At 39.3% G+C, this 17,629-nt stretch overlaps 1 protein-coding gene across 6 annotated transcripts in view; it reads right to left on the bottom strand.

Moving 5' to 3' along the window:
* Positions 1-17,629, bottom strand: part of UNC5D (unc-5 netrin receptor D) — a 571,888-nt gene that overhangs the window by 197,636 nt on the left and 356,623 nt on the right. For all 6 annotated transcript variants that reach the window (XM_005563042.5, XM_073999971.1, XM_005563044.5 and 3 more), the window contains exon 4: positions 2,816-2,919. In XM_005563042.5, the coding sequence (XP_005563099.2) occupies positions 2,816-2,919 (104 nt within the window). The remainder of the gene's footprint in view (positions 1-2,815; positions 2,920-17,629) is intronic.

The raw sequence follows: 17,629 nt of genomic DNA, 5'->3' as shown, positions 1-17,629 counted from the left end.
TTCCATAACGGCTATACTAATTTCCATTCCCACCAACAGTGTGCAGGGGTTTCCTTTCCTCCACATCCTTGCCAACACTTGTGAAAACTCTTTCACCTTTCTGAAAATAGCCATGAGCAGCACTGTTTCATGTGCTGAGGACACAGCAATGAAGAAGAGAAAGCACAAATTTCCCTCATTAAACTTAAGTTTCAGTGGGGTAGAGAGAAATAAGCAAAGTAAATAGAGTATGCTTGTGATAACAGGTAAAAAGAAAGTATATACCTAGTAGGATAAATTGCTGGGATAAAGCAGGGAAAAGGTGGAGTGGGGGAAGCAAATACTTGCAACATTTGCAGAGTGTACAGAGCAGGCCTTACTGAGCAAGTGATATCTGAGTAAACCCTGAAGAAAGATGGGACGAAGCAGTGTGACAGCTGGGGAAGAGCCCTCCGGCAGAGAGGGCAGCACATGCAAAGGCCCTGATGTAGGAGCATGGCTGGTGCTTCCGAGAGAGATTGAGGGGGCCAGGGTGGCTGTAGCGCGGTCAAATGCAGAGTCAAATAAAATATATAAGGTCACACCAGGCCAGATTATGTTGAATCTTGTAAAGCACTAAAAGAACATAGACTTTTACCTGGAATGCCTTGGAGTACCTTTGCAGGATTTTGAACAGAGCCCTTAAATGGCTGCAAGACCTTTGGTTGGCCACTGATATAAGCATCAGTTTTCCTGCTTCTAAAATGCAAAGGTTATGGCAGGTAAATATCTAAGTTATTTTCCATCTGAAAAAAAAGTAGATTAATAGAGATGTAGAGTATGCTAAGTTCCTATAGGCTGATGGCTGATAAAAACATGAGCACCCCTCTCTGCTGCTGCCAAAGTCAATGGCAGTGACCTGGCACAGAACCAGAAGGAAACATGGGTGTACCAGGGGACACTCACACAGCTGGCACTACAGAGCCTAGACATTTTTATGCATAAAACATTTGTAAACTGGGGTTTTTTGAAAGATGGGCGCTGAATGTAGAGAACTGCTGATACCTCTGTTAGGCTCCCAGGAACACACGCGATGTCCTAAATGAGAGGGACACAGTCCCTTGCCTGACACTTAACGCCCTGCTCAGGAAAGGAGGGTGTGCTGTCGTAGAAAACAATAGGGCAGCAAAAGGAGATCAATATCTTTTTTGTTCTACATTCGATAACATTTTTAAATAAGCATTTTCCTTTCTAATCATTTTACATCATGCATGGAGTGTTCAGTTTAATTTTCAAGTCCGTTTACTTCATTTCTGTGAGCCATTTGAGCCCTGAATAGTGTCCACCTAGCACGCTTTCTAAGTATGCAAGTATGTGTGTTTTTTCATTCCCCTTTATTTTATCTCCTTTTTTGTCCTTCCAATTACAAACTCCCAATTTTACTAAAATATGAGGCAAAGGCTCCTGGTTTTTTCTTTTTCTTCGTATATCTGCTTCTCAGTGAATAAACAATAGCTCCAAACACCGTTTCCTAGCTTCCCATAGAAGAGTCAAACCTGGACCATGTGCTGCTGAACTCAGGCCTGTGAAAGGAAAATAAATCTTGGGGCCCCCAAATCACTAAAGCTAAAGGGAAAAGTCAAGCTGGGAACTGCTTAGGGCAAACCTGCCTCCCATTCAATTCAAAGTCACCCCTCTGCTCACTGAGATAAATGCATATCTGATTGCCTCCTTTGAGAGGCTAATCAGAAACTCAAAAGAATGCAACCATTTGTCCCTTATCTGCCTGTGACCTGAAGCCCCATCCCTGCTTCCAGGGGAGTTATCCCACCTTTGCTTCTAGTTGTCCAGCTTTTCCCGGACCTGAACCAATGTTCATCTTACATATGTTGATTGACGTCTCACGGCTCCCTAAAATGTATGAAATGAAACTGTGCTCTGATTGCGCACATGTCGTCAGGACCTCCTGAGGCTGTGTCGTGGGCGCACGTCCTCAACCTTGGCAAAATAAACTTTCTAAGTTAACTGAGACCTCTCTCAGATTTTTGGGGTTCATGGGCCTATGTTTATAAACTTTTCGTTATATTAAGCATGTCTTATACTTCTTAGTGTTTTTCCTCCAATAATAGCTATATTACTAGTCTATCAGGGGCCATCTTCCCATTGTGAATAAAAGATTTAGAAAGCCTTTCCTATGACCAGAGTGCATTACCAGGGACAATTATATTTGAATAGTAAGGTAGACCTTCCAGAAAACATTCAAGAAGCAGAAAACATTGTGACTCTGGATTCTAGGCACCTCGCTGTGAAGGAAGGATAACATATCAGAGGCCAGTGGCTTCATGATGTTTTATATCCCTAAGGCCTGCACAGTGCAGAAAACATAACAGACACTGAATAAATGAATGCTTGTTCCACAAAAAAGTGAAGGATGAACAAACACCAGTGACACTGGGACTGGGTCTTCTGACCTTTCCTATGGGCTTTTTCATGCGTGTTTGCCTGTTAAAAGCTCAGATTTGCTCCATAAGCCAATATGCATATCAGAAGATCTTGACAGAGGACAAAAAGAATGACATCTTTATGATTCAAGGTCCCCAGAACCAAGAAGACAGATCAAATCCTACCCAGGCTGCCTACCAAGGGCCTTGCGCAAACACAGAAGTAGATGGGAAACAAGTTCCTTTCTAGCTTATTTCCTAGAGAATTTCTTCATCATCTTTAGCAATTGAGCCCAGGCAACAAGAATCCCAGACATGGGCTCCTTGACTTCCCTTCCAGCCACCCAGGACTCTGCCCTCCCTCTTGGGAACAGGCCTGGTTCCTCCCGGTGACTGGTCCCAGGATCCTGTCTTACCTCGGCAGCAGGGACTCCCTCTGGTGGGCGGCAGTGCAGCACAATCATGCCTTCAATGGGAACCTCCCTTCCTTGTGGGTCTTGTTCAAAGTTTTTCCGTAAATCTGCAAAGAAGCATGAGATAGGTGACACTTTGCTCCAAGTCTAGTGTTATTCAAATTTGGTTCAAGTACAAAAAAAGTGAGCTTAATGTCACAACCTAGACACACACACACACAAATAAGTCACTTGTTCCAGGAATTCTAGAACAAGAGAATCATTTTTCTAAATATTCATAAATGCATGTGAAATAACCTGGACAAAACAGTTTCTGGTGTCCTATATTGATGTGAAGGATGAAAAAAATAACTAGGAAAGTAGAAAAAAAAAACAAAACACAGAACACCCCATTGTTTCATGAGTATTTGCCAGCATTATCTGCTGAGCATCTGATGAAACACTTGGCCTAATAAATTGCCATCCACAGCTATTATGCAGTTGAAATGCACGTGATTTTTTTCTATCAACCGAAGAATGCATTATTAATCTGTAACCTCTGCCTTTCCCTTAACCCTCTAGGGGGCTCTAGAAGATGCTAATAGAGTGAGATTACCTATTAGTGTTTTTATTTGTAACCAGGGAGAAGGGGCAACATTCAACCACAACAAAATCTATAACCTATCCAACCAAACATGTAATTATAAAACACAACGCCCTCCAGTCAAACAGCAATGCTGGATATTTGGGTAGTGCCCTTCATGGAAGGCTCCAGGCACTTTGCAAACAAGCTGTACTATTAACCTTTTACACATGGAAGGATGACACTTGCAGAGGTTAATTGGCTTGCCAGTGGTCACAGAGAGCATCAGTGCCAGTGATGGGGAACAATGCACTAAGCTTCCTGACACCCAGGCTGAGTGCTAACCAGCAAAGCCTTCTCAGGGAAAAGGACATAGATGGACAGTGCAGAAGAGTTTCATTTGCATTGCTTTCCACTTGAGCACACGCTTCATTAAAAAAAGGTGGGGAGTTGGCCTTTACTTCTCTGGAGGTGTCATGACAACTCTTTGATAATCTTGCAGCAGGAGGGTAATTCCTGCTGCCACTTGAAAGCACAGGATAGTAGGGTAAAGACAGGTTGTTTACAAGTCTTCCACAGTGTAAAAGATTTTGCCCTCCCTCCCTGACAATGCATTTTTCTTCAAATTGAGTGTCTCAAATTACGGGCTGTGAATTTATTGATTTAATTTTCTTCAGTGCTTACAATAACATGAAATATGTTCCCTGTAAAGAGGAGAGCTCCAGAATCAGTTACATCTTTATAAATTGTATAAATACATTAAACTTGCTTTTAGCAAGTCAAAAACACTCAATGAATAACAAGCACAGCAAGCCATGTATTCACTTTCCTCTGAATTTTACTCTTAATGCTTTCCCTCCCAGAGGCAACCAATGTCTTTTGTTAGTAGCAGTGCTACATATTCGGAGGTCTTCATGAGTATATATAAGGCAAAAGATCTTAAAACAACTCGAACTGCAGGTGGGTGACAAGATCCATTCTCTCATTTCTCTGCTGTCCCCTGAGTTTTAAAGCCAGCTTCCCTCTATCCGGTAAGCGTAAATTGCCACAGCCCATTTGATTCAGGACTTCTGACTCCAAGTATGATGAAGGTCACATATCTGACAACAAAACTGTGAAGGTACTGTGAATAAACCCAGAATGAAAAATCTCACGTTTCCCACACAATTCTCCTCTGCTGTCTCACAAGGGATCTTTGGGTCAAAAATCCCTCCTCCATATGAATTGGTTATTTATCAGAACTATATCAAAATTAGTCTATCATAGAGCGAGAGTGAATTTAACATATGAGATGTCAGTTTGCTGATGAAGGAGCTGTTTTTGTTTTGTTTTGGAGATAAGGTCTCGCTCCATTGCCCAGGCTGGACTGCAATGGTGTAAACATGGCTCACTGAAACCTCAACACTCTCAGGCTCAAGCTATCCTCCCACCTCAGCTTCCCAAGTAGCTAGGGCTACAGGTGTGTGACATCACACAGGGCTACATTTTAAAACATTTTCTGTAGAAATGGGCAGAGTGTCACTTCTTGCTCTGTTGCCCAGTCTGGTCTCCAATGCCTGGGCTCAAGTGAACCTCCAACCTTGACCTCCCTCCCAAAGTGCTTGGATTACAGGCATGAGCCACTGTGTCTGGCTTTTGTTTGGTTTGTGTGCTATGTTTTTTTTTTTTTTTTTTTTTTTTTTAATTTTCCTTTTCCTTCATTGCTTTGTTTTCTAAAGGAAGCTTTGCTCAGTGCTGCTAAATGATCATCCCAATTTTGACACCACCAATTAATCTGTTTTCAGCCAGATAAAGTATAGAAAACCAATAGTGCAAATTTCTATTTACATTCTACTTTTGTGTCCTTTCTTTGATCAACAGAAATAGAAAAGGTAAAAAATACTTAGTTTATGGCTATCTACACACTACTACATTAACTACATTATCAGGTGAAATAACAACTGGAGAAATGTCATTTTTTTCTCCCTATTCCAGCCTCTCAGTAAAATAGGTAAGTAAATACATACATACATATTTATACACGTTTATATAATTTACATATTTATATGTGTGTGTATATGTATGTACGTATGTGTGTAAACTGCATTGACAGTGGGACCTAGGAAAGGGTATTACTAGAAACTTCGAGGAACTTCTAATAGATCTCACATAGGCAAGATTAGGTAGAAGAAAAGGTCAATCCAACCTGTTGCTCTTTCCAAATGACATTTGAAATGACTGGAAGAGTCCTAGCAAGATGCATATTTCCCTCCCAAAGGTGTACATAAAAAGAACGAAGATTAAAGGCAATGACTGGGGGTCAGGGAAAAACTAGGGCACTATATATATCTGGATCCCACAGTGGTAACAGGCTGTCGACCTGTTAGGGAGCTGTAATGATCAGACATCATTACACCAAGTGAGAAACACAAGTATCACGGAGTCCTAGTTCTGGCTTGTGTCTGATACTCTGATACTGGTGCCAGGACACTGACTACTAAGGAGGGCAAACTTTTGAATCCTAAGGAGGGTAAACTTACCAACATATTCCAGTCAGCTGCTAAATATAGTAGACATGATGGAAATAAACTCCTTAGACACAGAGGTATAGCTGTGATTCTCACCACAGGGCACCCAGTCTAATGTGTTTCTGAATAGGCAATCTGAACACTTTAATCGCCTATATGAGCTCCAAGGCTTGAAAGAAACAGACAGGAACCGATCCAATTTCTAATAGTAGGGAAAACATCCTTAGCCATATAACAAGAATTATACTACAAGATAAGGAAACAAACCATAGAACCGAAAATAGATTTCTTCCTCTAAAAAGACATGAAGCAAGAGGCATATTTTTAGATAATTTCTAATTTTAGTTCTTTAAAGTCAAAAGGAAACAGCAACTGAGAATCTAGAGTAGAGAGTTATAAATAGGATAACATCTGAGATCAAGAAACTGCCACTATGAAAAAAGAAAAAAAACATAACTGCTGATTTAGAAATATATAAATAAATATGGAGACAGTAAATAGCATATTGAATATTGTAGAAAACTGAACCAGAAGACAGGCAGTATCAGTCAGGATGCATCAGAAAAACAGCAAGTATACCAGCTGGTTTAACAGAAAATATTAATATAATGAAATTGAAGAACTAAGTAAGCAAAGGGGAAACTGCAGGAACATTACAGGGAGCCTGAGCTTGGCAAAGGAGCTCCATATCCTTCTGCTCAATTTATAGATAGACCAGTTGGTATAGACATGTAAGACTGCTGTGTTGGTAACAGTGTAAGGAATGTCCTCTAGTAGGGTGCTTATGGTGACTTGTTCTACATCTGTTTTCCTTGCTCCATCATTGGTACTATGAAAGCAGGCTCTAAGTCCTAGACTTTCACTCCTCTATCACCAGTACCTATTGTAATATCTGACACAGGGCAGGTTCTTAATAAATACCTGGTGAGTAAATGAGGTAAGGGGAAAGTGATAAAGTGACAATGAGATTGTCAGAAGAAGGATGAAATGAATGACAAAGTGGAGAAAGAGGAATACAACATTACATATAACAGGAATTTCAAAAGGACACAACAAGCTGAAAAAAAAAGAAACAAAAATCAATTTAATAATAATAATAATAGTTCTCTAAGCTAAAAAGGGACTTGAGTTTGCAAAATGGCTCATTGGATATGAGGCAAACTAGCTTTAAAAATAAACAACCCTAGATAGATCTTAGTTGAAACTGTTAATTTTAACAAAATTAATAAAATGCAAAAATTAATTTACAAGTATTTTTGCAGAAAACAAGCAAAAAGAATAATGGAACAAGAATATGGAATTTATTTCCTATATAGTTTGTGTATCAGAGTATACTTAATCAAATTCTTTATTTTTGCTTTTTTTTTTTTTTTTTGGAAAAAGCATTGGTGCTAATTTGTTATTTGCAAACAAGTTAGTATTCATGAGTAACCTAACAACAATGTAGTGTCAGACATAAGACCATGAGAGTGTAAGCAGCCACATACTATTCCTGAAAACATTACCTTGTAAAATAAACTAACCAATGAAAAACAACTCAATGCAATAATTTCAGTATTTAGAAGTTATGGTTTTTAAAAACTTGGCAATAGGCAATAAAAACACTTAAAAGTTTTAAACCTAAATGCTTTTTATAATATAACTAAAAATATTCACATAAATATCCAAGGATCAGGGAAGAAAGATGCATAATGTATCATAAATATGCATAACTAATGGTATGAACTTAAAACTGCTGGATCATAGATCTCAGGACCCCACCAGGCAGGAGTGGTCACTGGTGAGGAAGGTGGGGGCTGGAGCCTGTTTTTTTGTTTGAATTTTGGGACCACCGCTTACTCGCACCTTGACTAAGTCCTCAATCTCTCTGCCTCAGCTTCCTCATTGGTGATATGAGGATAATAATTCACATACATTTTGTTAAGACTAAATGCTAATATATGTAAAGTCCATTTAAGAGCACTGGTTGCTTCATTGAGGTCATGTATGTTACTGGATCCTATTTTAAAGCCTTGATGATTAAAATGGGGTAGCTTTGTCATAAATCAGACAAATTAACTATAAACCAGAGAATTTTTCAGAGACACTCAAATAAAAAGAATAATAGAGTATATGATAAAAGTGATACATAAATTAATTGGGCAAAGGTATTAAGATGACTAATTGCCTTTTTGGAGAAAAAAATAAAATTAGATTGATGTCTTTTAATACCAAAATAAAACCCATATTAATAAGAAATATTTTTACAGGAAACTATAGCAGTAATAAAATAAAATATTCCTTGGATCTTAGGAAGAGGAAGGCTTTTCCAGACTTGAAATTAAAGACCCCTTAAGGGATTGATTGGTAGAGAGTGTTTTGCCAACATTGAAAAATTTTTAAATCTAAAACATTATAAGCAACATCAAGGGCAGAAGGTTAACAACCTTAACATATAAGAGCTCTTATGAAACAAAATAAAAACAATACCCTCAAATAAAATGGCAAAGTGAGATGAAACAAAATTTACACAAGAAGAGATACAAGTGGCTAACAAAAATATCTAACAAGACCAAATCACTAATTATTAAAGAAATGTCAATTTTGAAACCATCACTATATCTCCACTTCCTCTCCCAAGAGGCTCAGTTTTGCGTAAGGAATAATGCCCAAGGTTAGCGAGCATATAAGAAATAGTAATATTAAACATTGCTACTAGTGAAAATGGGCATACATGAAGAGTGAGTTGTAATGTGTGCCAAAGTTACTTCAAAAGTTCCTATATGAACAGTATGGCATTCTTTCTATCAATAAAAAGGAAAGAAGTATTGATGCATGTTACAACATGGATGAATCTTAAAAATGCTATGCTAGGTGAAAGAAAGAAGCCATTCACAAAAGGCCATATAGTGTATGATTCATTTATGTGAAACACACAAAAGAGGTAAATCCATAGAGGTAAAAAATAGATGAGTGGTTACCTAGTGCTGGAGTTGAGCAAGGAGTACGGGAAAAGACAGCAAAGAGAAATAGTTTTGGTGGGTTTTTACAGTGTGATGGAAATACTCTATAATTGACCCTGGTGATGGTTACACAACTGTATGAGTATACTAAAAACTACAGAATTGTACACTTTAAATAGGTAAATTGCATGGTATGTGGATTATAACTCAATACAGTTGTTATTAAAAAGAATTCGCTCATATGATTCAATAATTCCACTTCTAAAGTTTTCTAAAAAATGACTAGAGAGCTCCACAGAAAAATGGATGCATAGTGGTATTGCTCAAATAATTATTTATAATGAACACTTGCTAATAACCTAAATAATAATATAGGGTTGGTTAATTTTTTGGTGCATTCATACAATGGAACATTATGCAACCATTAAAAATCATAAGCTCAAAATATTTAAGATTATAGGTAAATATTCAGATTAAATGCTAAATAGAATGGAGTACATGATCTCTATCATATGCATGTTTGTAATAAAAATCATTCTCTCCCAAATGTAGTAACTGTATTATTATTAAATACATCTACTTCCAAATAAAAGTAAGTATACCTGCATTAAACACCTGTTTTGTTGGTTAATCCTTCTTTTTTTTTTTTTTCTTTGAGACAGAGTCTCACTCTTGTTGCCTAGACTGGAGTGCAACGGCACAATCTGAGCTCACTACAACCTCTGCCTCCCAGATTCAAGCGATTCCCCTGCCTCAACCTCCTGAGTAGCTGGGATTACAGGCGTGTGGCACCACATCCGGATAAATTTTTTGTATTTTTAGTAGAGATGGGGTTTTGCCTTGTTGGCCATGCTGGTCTTGAACTCCTGACCTCATGTGAGCCACCTGCCTCGGCCTCCCAAAGTGCTGGGATTACAGTCGTGAGCCACTGCACCTAGCTTGTAGGTAATCCTTCTTAATTTGCCTTCAGGTGTTGTGTAGAAGTGCAATAGCCTTCTCCACTCACTCCCACTGTTGACCGTGGGCTGGACACTGTGCCGGGCAGTGGGATACCTGACTGAACATGCCAGACTGCCTTGGCCTTCCCAGAGCATATGCTCTAGCACGGTGACTAGCTATTAAACAAGCAATTAAGAGGTATACGTCTGAGTGATGAGACGGAGAAGTGGGAAGTACCCTGTAAATGTAGCGCAGTGGGGCCCACCTAAATCTAGTGATTGCAGAAAAGTTTCTCGGAGAGTTATATCTAAACTGAGGCAGAGAATCTCACAGGCCTAAAAACACACACCAGACGCCATTTATAGTCTCAGTCCAACTTGTACTGGCTTAAAGCGTAACCACCATATCCCTTTCCTTTTAAACATATATACATATGCTCTCTCACTTTTTTCTTGCAAGTCTCTGCAAAATACTTGCCTAGCTACCTCTCTTTCCTAAGTTTTCATATCACATGAGGACACTCTTTTATTAGACTTGTCTTCTATTCATGTATATTGAGAGGGTGGAGCATAAATAGATTTCCACCCTCTGATCTCACTCATAATCGTGTGCACATGGTCTATGGGAAGAAGAAAAGCAGTCATTGTCACATTGTTCTGTATAAGGGAACAGAACCAAATTGCATACATACGCATAAAGATAGATTTTTAAATGTGGTTTAAAAATACAAAACCTTACCATCTGAAAATAGCAACTGGTATGGGATTAGTATATCTATATTATTGTAGTTATAGGAAAAACCTTAAAAAGAAATTACTAAACATTTTGAAGGTTTTCCACTGGATGAAATTTGGTATATTAATTATCTCCTTTATCTGTTTCTGCATTTTCCAAAATTTCTGTAATGAATATGGATTACTTTCATAGCCACCAAAAATCACGTCCAAAAAAAGATCCCTTTCTTCTATGAGTTGTCAAGCATCTCTGTACTAGACCAAACTGTATCAGAAGCCAGGAGAGAAGTACATCTTGTTTCATTTTATTGTACCAAGTTTCACTCCTACGATGTCTATCAAAGAAGGAAGCAAGGAAGATCATATCCTTCAAACTTTTCAGAATTGCAAATTCTGAAATACCCTTCTCTAATTTTATTTTAGTCATGGGAATCTGCACATGAGGGCAAAACTTTTCATTGGTTCTGTTTATTGCCATATTTTTGGCAGCTGGTAGATAGTGACTTAATACACATTTGTTGAGTGAATGAATGAATGAATGAATGAATGAATGAGCAAATATGATTTCCCACTTCAACTCATCTGAATGACTATGAACTAATATACAACGAAGTCTCTGGCTGTTAAGATGACTAGGGAAAGCAAAACCATGAACAGATATGTGCAATAGGCACTGCAATGATGCTAAAATAACACACTCATTCAGTGTCATCTTTACACACACATTGTGTGTGTGTGTGTTTGAATGGTATGAACAATCACCAACACAGATCAATTTGGAGCAACACTCTGTCTAGTTCTGTTCCCTCTTCACCCCGTCACCCTGTTTAGTTCCACAGCAGAATGCCAACAAGGCCCACAATGCCTGGAATCAGACAGCAGAAGCGAAGAGGAGGGAGAGGTGACGAAGCCAGGTACTTGGCTAACCTGTAAATCATATAACCAGCAACAGGATCATCCAGAGTCAGCAGTACCTGCCAATAAGTAGTACATCTGGGGCTAGGCCTTGGGAAGCAGCAGCCTCCCCTTCCTCACCCCGTGCCCTATTTGGCCTTTTTCTCATTTTCCTTTCATGCTACTATGTTAGAAAAGTCATTGTAGCACAAGAAAATCAATAAAAATTCAATTCCAAATAATAGTTCTTTGCAGCTCAGCAACACCAGGGAGTTATCGGCTCATTCAATGTTCTGGCAGTTAATGCAATGAAATAAAAATAATTTACTCATTCAAACCAAATCAGCCAGTGAAAAATCATAGTCATTTTTTTTAATAGTCATAGTCAAAGCCATTTGTTAAGATTCTGGGAGGATGGTCTGATGTCCCATTAGTTGTTCAACTACACTGGTATTCAAATCAGTTTTGAATCTTTCCCACCCATATTTCTCTGAAGGAACAACAAACCCCATTTGTCATACATAAAAGAAAATTGTAACTTACCCAAATACAAAATTTATTGTAATAAAAAGGCTGGTTCACATGCAGGACGGATGCATGCCAGCAAGCCAGAAGTCAAGGCCTGGTGCTTCCATGTGGTTCTGCCTCAATCCTCCAGTCCTGAGTTGTTATAACCCAAGAAGTTAGATACTGACTCCAGTTCCCGAGGGAAGGCACATAAAAGGCTTTCTGTTAGGTCAATTTCTTCCTCATTGTGATACTCTTTTGTATTTGGCACGTTATCTGCACTCTTCCCGCAAGCCTGGCTTAAACCCTCTACCTTGCTTAGATCTATGGATTATGCACATTTCTTTCCTTTTTTTTTGGAGTCTCGCTTTGTCACCTAGGCTGGAGTGCAGTGGTGCAATATCGGCTCACTGCAACCTCTGTTTCCCGGGTTCAAGTGATTGTCCTGTCTCAGCCTCTGGAGTAGCTGGGATTACAAGCATGTGCCACCATGCCCGGCTAATTTTTGTATTTTTAGTAGAGACGGGGGTTTTGCCATGTTGGCCAGGGTGGTCTCAAACTCCTGACCTCAAATGATCCACCCGCCTCAGCCTCCCAAAGTGCTGGGATTACAGGTGTGAGCCACCATGCCCAACTGATTCTGCACATTTCTTGACCGGCAGACCCATATTGATATTAGGCTGTTCCCTCCTTTCATTTCATGTCTTTGTGTTGGATCTTCCAGTTCTTATTTCAGCTGTGCTTCCTTGAGTGATAACTGGCATTAAAGGACAACACCACATGCAGATTCCTATACATCCGGAACATACATACATACATACATACATATATATATATATGCGCGAATATAATATATATATTCCCCTTAACATTATATATTATATTCATTTTATTGTACCAAGTTTCACTGCTACAATGTCCATTAAAGAAGGAAGCAACAAAGATCATATCCTTCAAAGTTTAGTGAATGATAAATTCTAAAATATTCTTCTTTAATTGTATTTTAGTCATAGGAATCTGCACACAGCACAAAACTTTTCATTGGTTCTGTTTACTGCCATATTTCTGGAATGAATATATATACACACACGCGTGCGCGTGCACACACACACACACACATTATGGTTGCAATAATATACTACATCTCCCTGAAATTCCTGAATATTGCAACCATAACTCCTGATCAGTAAATCTTTCAGCAATAATGAAGAAGGGCCACATTTGGATGCCATTGAATCACCCTACAACTCTCCATGCACTCTCTTCTCTTGATGCCAGGCACTGAGCATACTCTGCTTACTGGGACAGCAGGATGTTTGGCTGATGCAAAAGGTCCTGTCATGCTGACGCTCCTCAAGGCTGTTTCTAGGACCATAAAATAACTTTGGGCCTTTGTGAGATCCCTTGTGCTCTGTAATCCCTCTGCTGGTAAATTGCTATTATCAATAAAGCATTTTATAACTAGCACTGTGTATCATTATCCTGTGTTCACAAGTAGTGTAGCTTGTCAGGTAACAGTGGAGTTGCCAAGGGAATAGATATAGTTGTGCTTGCAGTAGGGACATATGCTGAGTACAGACAGTTGTAGTTTTCCAAAATGCTTTAAGAACTAATTTAACCTATTCTCTATTGAGCTACTCCCAACACAAGAAGATCTATCATGTTCAGCCTCTTTTGTTTATAAAAATAAAAAGCATTCATATTTCAACTAGAAATTAAGAATTTATTGAAAATTAAGAAGATAAAAATCTTAACGATGAGTTTAGGACTGACTGGAAACCAAGACAGACCAGGCTTGAAGAATAAGAAACACAATACAATGGTGACTTTAAGAGGCTATAACATAGCCAAAGGAGGAGACAAAGAGATCCAGTTGGGAGGCCAAAGTGGGAGGATCTCTTCAGGCCAGGAGTTTGATACCAGCTTGGGCAACACAGAGACCCTCGTCTCTCAAAACAAACAAACCAACAAACAAAAACAAACAACAAACAAACAAAACAAAACAAACAAAAAAGGAAAACAACAAAAAAATAGGCTTGGTGGTGCATGCCCGTAGTCCCAGCTACTTGGGAGGCTGAGGCAGGAGTTGGAAGCCACAGTGAGCTATAATCGTGACACTTCACTCCAGTCTGAAAGATGGAGTGAGATTCTGTCTCTAAAAAAAAAAAAAAAAAAAAAAGACAGGCCCAGTATAATTCTCTCCTCTGAGTTATTTCATGATCCTCTTAGCACATACATGGCCATGTCACTTCTACCCTTCCTAACCAATTCCCTCTCGCTATTGCCCTAATAGTCTTAACTTTTCAGTCAATTGCATTCACTCATGGGTGCTGATGTCTCAGGGTCACTGCCACCTGCTTCTTTTTTTTGTGCCTTCTACCTTCAGTTGTCACTACTAACTGCTGATTCTCTTTCAGGATGAGGTTATACTCAGAAGAGCAAAAATCTACAAGACCATAATCACTTAAATTCTTCTCAGTTGAATCTATCATACTGAGTCAATTCATGTGTCTCTCTTGCCTGGGGGTAGATTCTTGGCCTGAAGGACACAACAGTGGGCACATGTGGCATCAGAATGATCACCCCTGCCTACGAAGCCACTCAGCACCACTTCTCTTGGCAAGAAAGTAATGGGTAGGAACCCCACATAAGGAAACCATGCCTGTAGAAAGAAGGATTGCTGTTTGCTTTGTCTCCAAGTTCCGTAGAAGGCACTTCCTGCATATTGACTGCATTTATTTGGTTGTGTTAATACATAAAGGACAGCTGAAGTTTAACCTAAATAAGACATATTAACAAATCTTCAACAGGAAAAGCCGTTAACTGAAAATATAGAAATTCTCTGCTGCCTTGTTTTTAAGGCAGGGAAAATCCTCTGATAACTCACATTTTGTATCTTTACATCATGTTCCACCAAAAGCTATAGGAACCAAATATCTGCAAGTTCTACTTTCTGTACATTTGAGAGTACTGTTGTTCTACTTGCTGGGCTAATGAGAAAATTGAGTCCTAGGTAAGTACAGAAATAGCCACCAAATCAAAGTGTTTTTGATGGAAAACAAAACCAAAAAGAGCAGTGCCTGGAAGCACTGACTATACCTAGGCTGCTCAGTTCCCAAGCAGGATATGAAAAGACTATGCTGCTCATGCACACACACACACATTTTAGAGACTGGGTCTCACTCTGTCACCCAGGTTGGAGTGCAGTGGTGCGATCATAGCTAGCTGCAGCTTAACACTCCTGAGCTCAAGCAACACTACTGCCTCGGCCTCCCAAGTAGCTAGAACTACAGGCACATGCCATCAAGCCTGGCTAATTTTTAAATTTTTTTGTAGAGATGGGGTCTCACTATGTTGCCCAGGCTGGTCTCCAACTCCTGACCTCAAGTGCTCTTCTTGCCTTAGCCTCCCGAAATGGTGAGATCATAGGCATGAGCCACTGCACTCAGCCTGTGCTGTTCATCCTGTTATCAAGTATCCCTTTTCTGAGACAGCTTAATTTCTACATCTCCTACAAGCATTAATAGAGCTTATCTGTAGCTGAGCATCCAGCTGGGCACTTGAATGCAAAACGAACTCCATGGTTGAAGGGAAAAAGTTTTAAAAACCACATGGATGTGGAGAATCATTCCTGACTTCCCTGAGTGACCTTTGTGTCTTCTACAGGAAATTAGGGGGATGTGAACTAGCAACAACCTTTGTGTCTTCTACAGGAAATTAGGGGGATGTGAACTAGCAACAAGTTTAAGAAGAAATGACCTAAAAATAACCTTAAGCTTTCAATACTCACCACCTCATTGTAATTCACTACCAGTCCTGGAGAGGGATGAAAGGAAAACAAAGGGATAGAAGCGAGTCAAAAAGAAAAGCCAACCCAGCAGCAAGAAAAAACAATTTAACCACATTATTAGTTTTTTGGTTCTTCCCTCATCCCACATCTCCATGAGGCCAGGAAGGTCAATTGGGACAAGATATGGCCAGTGTCATGAGCCTATAAACACTGGATATGCCACCAAACATCTAGCACCTCCTTCTGCCAGCATGGCCCCACAGAACAACTGAGTGGAAGGAAGAAGGCTGCATTTTGCTTTCTTTAGGCCAATCTTGCCAGAACCGGGAAGATCTAAGGAACCACTTTGGCTCAAAGTTGTTCACCTTTTGGGTAGCCAAATCCGTACTTTTTAAAAAATAAAATGACCCAGCAGAATGCAGATGAAACTATGCAGAACCGACAAGAAAGAGGCAACCACTGCATGAGGAGGATGCTTTCCAGGAAAAGTGAATGATCAACGACTGTGAAATAGGAACTATCATGGGGATCTGAGAAAGAAAATAAATCACTATGACTGCAACAGCCACAGTGATTGGTGACTGGAAGCACTGTATAGTCAGGGAAGGAAGAGAGACATGGGGGTTCCTGCCTATGGGGCCAAAAGTTCAAAGTTTGGGAAGTCATGCTGTTCAACCATGGGAATAGCATGATCTGGTTTGCATTTTTCTTCAAGAGTAATCATTTTTGTTGCTGTGTGGAGAATGCATTTCAAGGCAGCAAGAGCAGAAGCAGCAAAGAGATTATCACAGGAGATAAATAATGTTTGTAATAGGTGGAGAGAAGAGGACAAATTCAGTATATAGTTTGGAGGCAGAGGTGGCTGGACTTTCTGGTGAATAGGATGTGACTGAAAAAAAGAGAAGTCCAGGATGATCCCTGGGGCTTGTCAGGAGCCCCTGTGGTCCCTTTACTGAAACAGAAAACACTGGGAAATAAACACAAATTTACAGCAATTATTTTTTTCTTTTGTTTTTGAATTGTTTTTGTTTTTAATTATTATGGGTTTATAAGAGGTACACATGTTTATAGAGTACATGTGATATTTTGATACATGCTTATAATGTGTAATAATCCCATCAGCTAATTAGGATACCCATCACCTCAAGCATTTATTATTTCTTTGTGTTAAGAACATTCCAATTCCATTCTTTTAGTTATTTAAAAATATACAATAAAGTAACATTCACCATAGTTCACCTTGTTATGCTATCGAATACTAGATCTTATTCATTCTTTAACTACATTTTTGTACCCATTAACTATCCCCACTTCCTCCACCATCACCCTGCAGCAGTACTGATGGAGTGAAAACCAGAAAAGTACTTTTTGGGACATAGCCAGTTTGAGACACCTACTAGATATCTAAGTGAATGTGTCAGGTAGGCAGTAGATGAAGAATTTGGGAGACAAGGTGCCGTGTTAAGGCTGAGCATGATCAGAACAAAGCCCTGGAGTGAAAGACTCCACCGAAAGAGAGACTCTGGATTATGGAGGGAAGAGGCCTCAAGATGGAGATCTAGAATTCTACAATACTTAGAGGTGGGAAGAGAAGGAATATAGACAGAAAATTCAACTGTGGTCAGTGAGAAGAAGGAAAACTAGAAGACAGTAAAATCAAGCCCTCCTTCCAGAGATGAGGATTCTAAAGGTCTTGAGTGAGACCCAGGAGTCTTAATTTTTAGAAGTTCCCCATGTGATTCTCATGTGTAGCTGGTATCAGGAGTCACTCTGAAGGTGCACAAAATCGGACAGTTGGTCCCAGAACTCAAACCTCTTCTGACCTCTATTTCCTCACTCAGTAACTCCTATTCCCTCTGTACACTTTTTAAAAATACAAGCCATTTCATCTTCATGCTGATATAAATTCCCATCTATGCCTCAAATCATTGACTCTAGCTAT

Source organism: Macaca fascicularis, chromosome 8, assembly GCF_037993035.2.
Source record: "Macaca fascicularis isolate 582-1 chromosome 8, T2T-MFA8v1.1".
Taxonomy (NCBI): Eukaryota; Metazoa; Chordata; class Mammalia; order Primates; family Cercopithecidae; genus Macaca; species Macaca fascicularis.
Note: the sequence above shows the minus strand (reverse complement) of the source record. Positions and strands in the feature narration are given on the sequence as shown.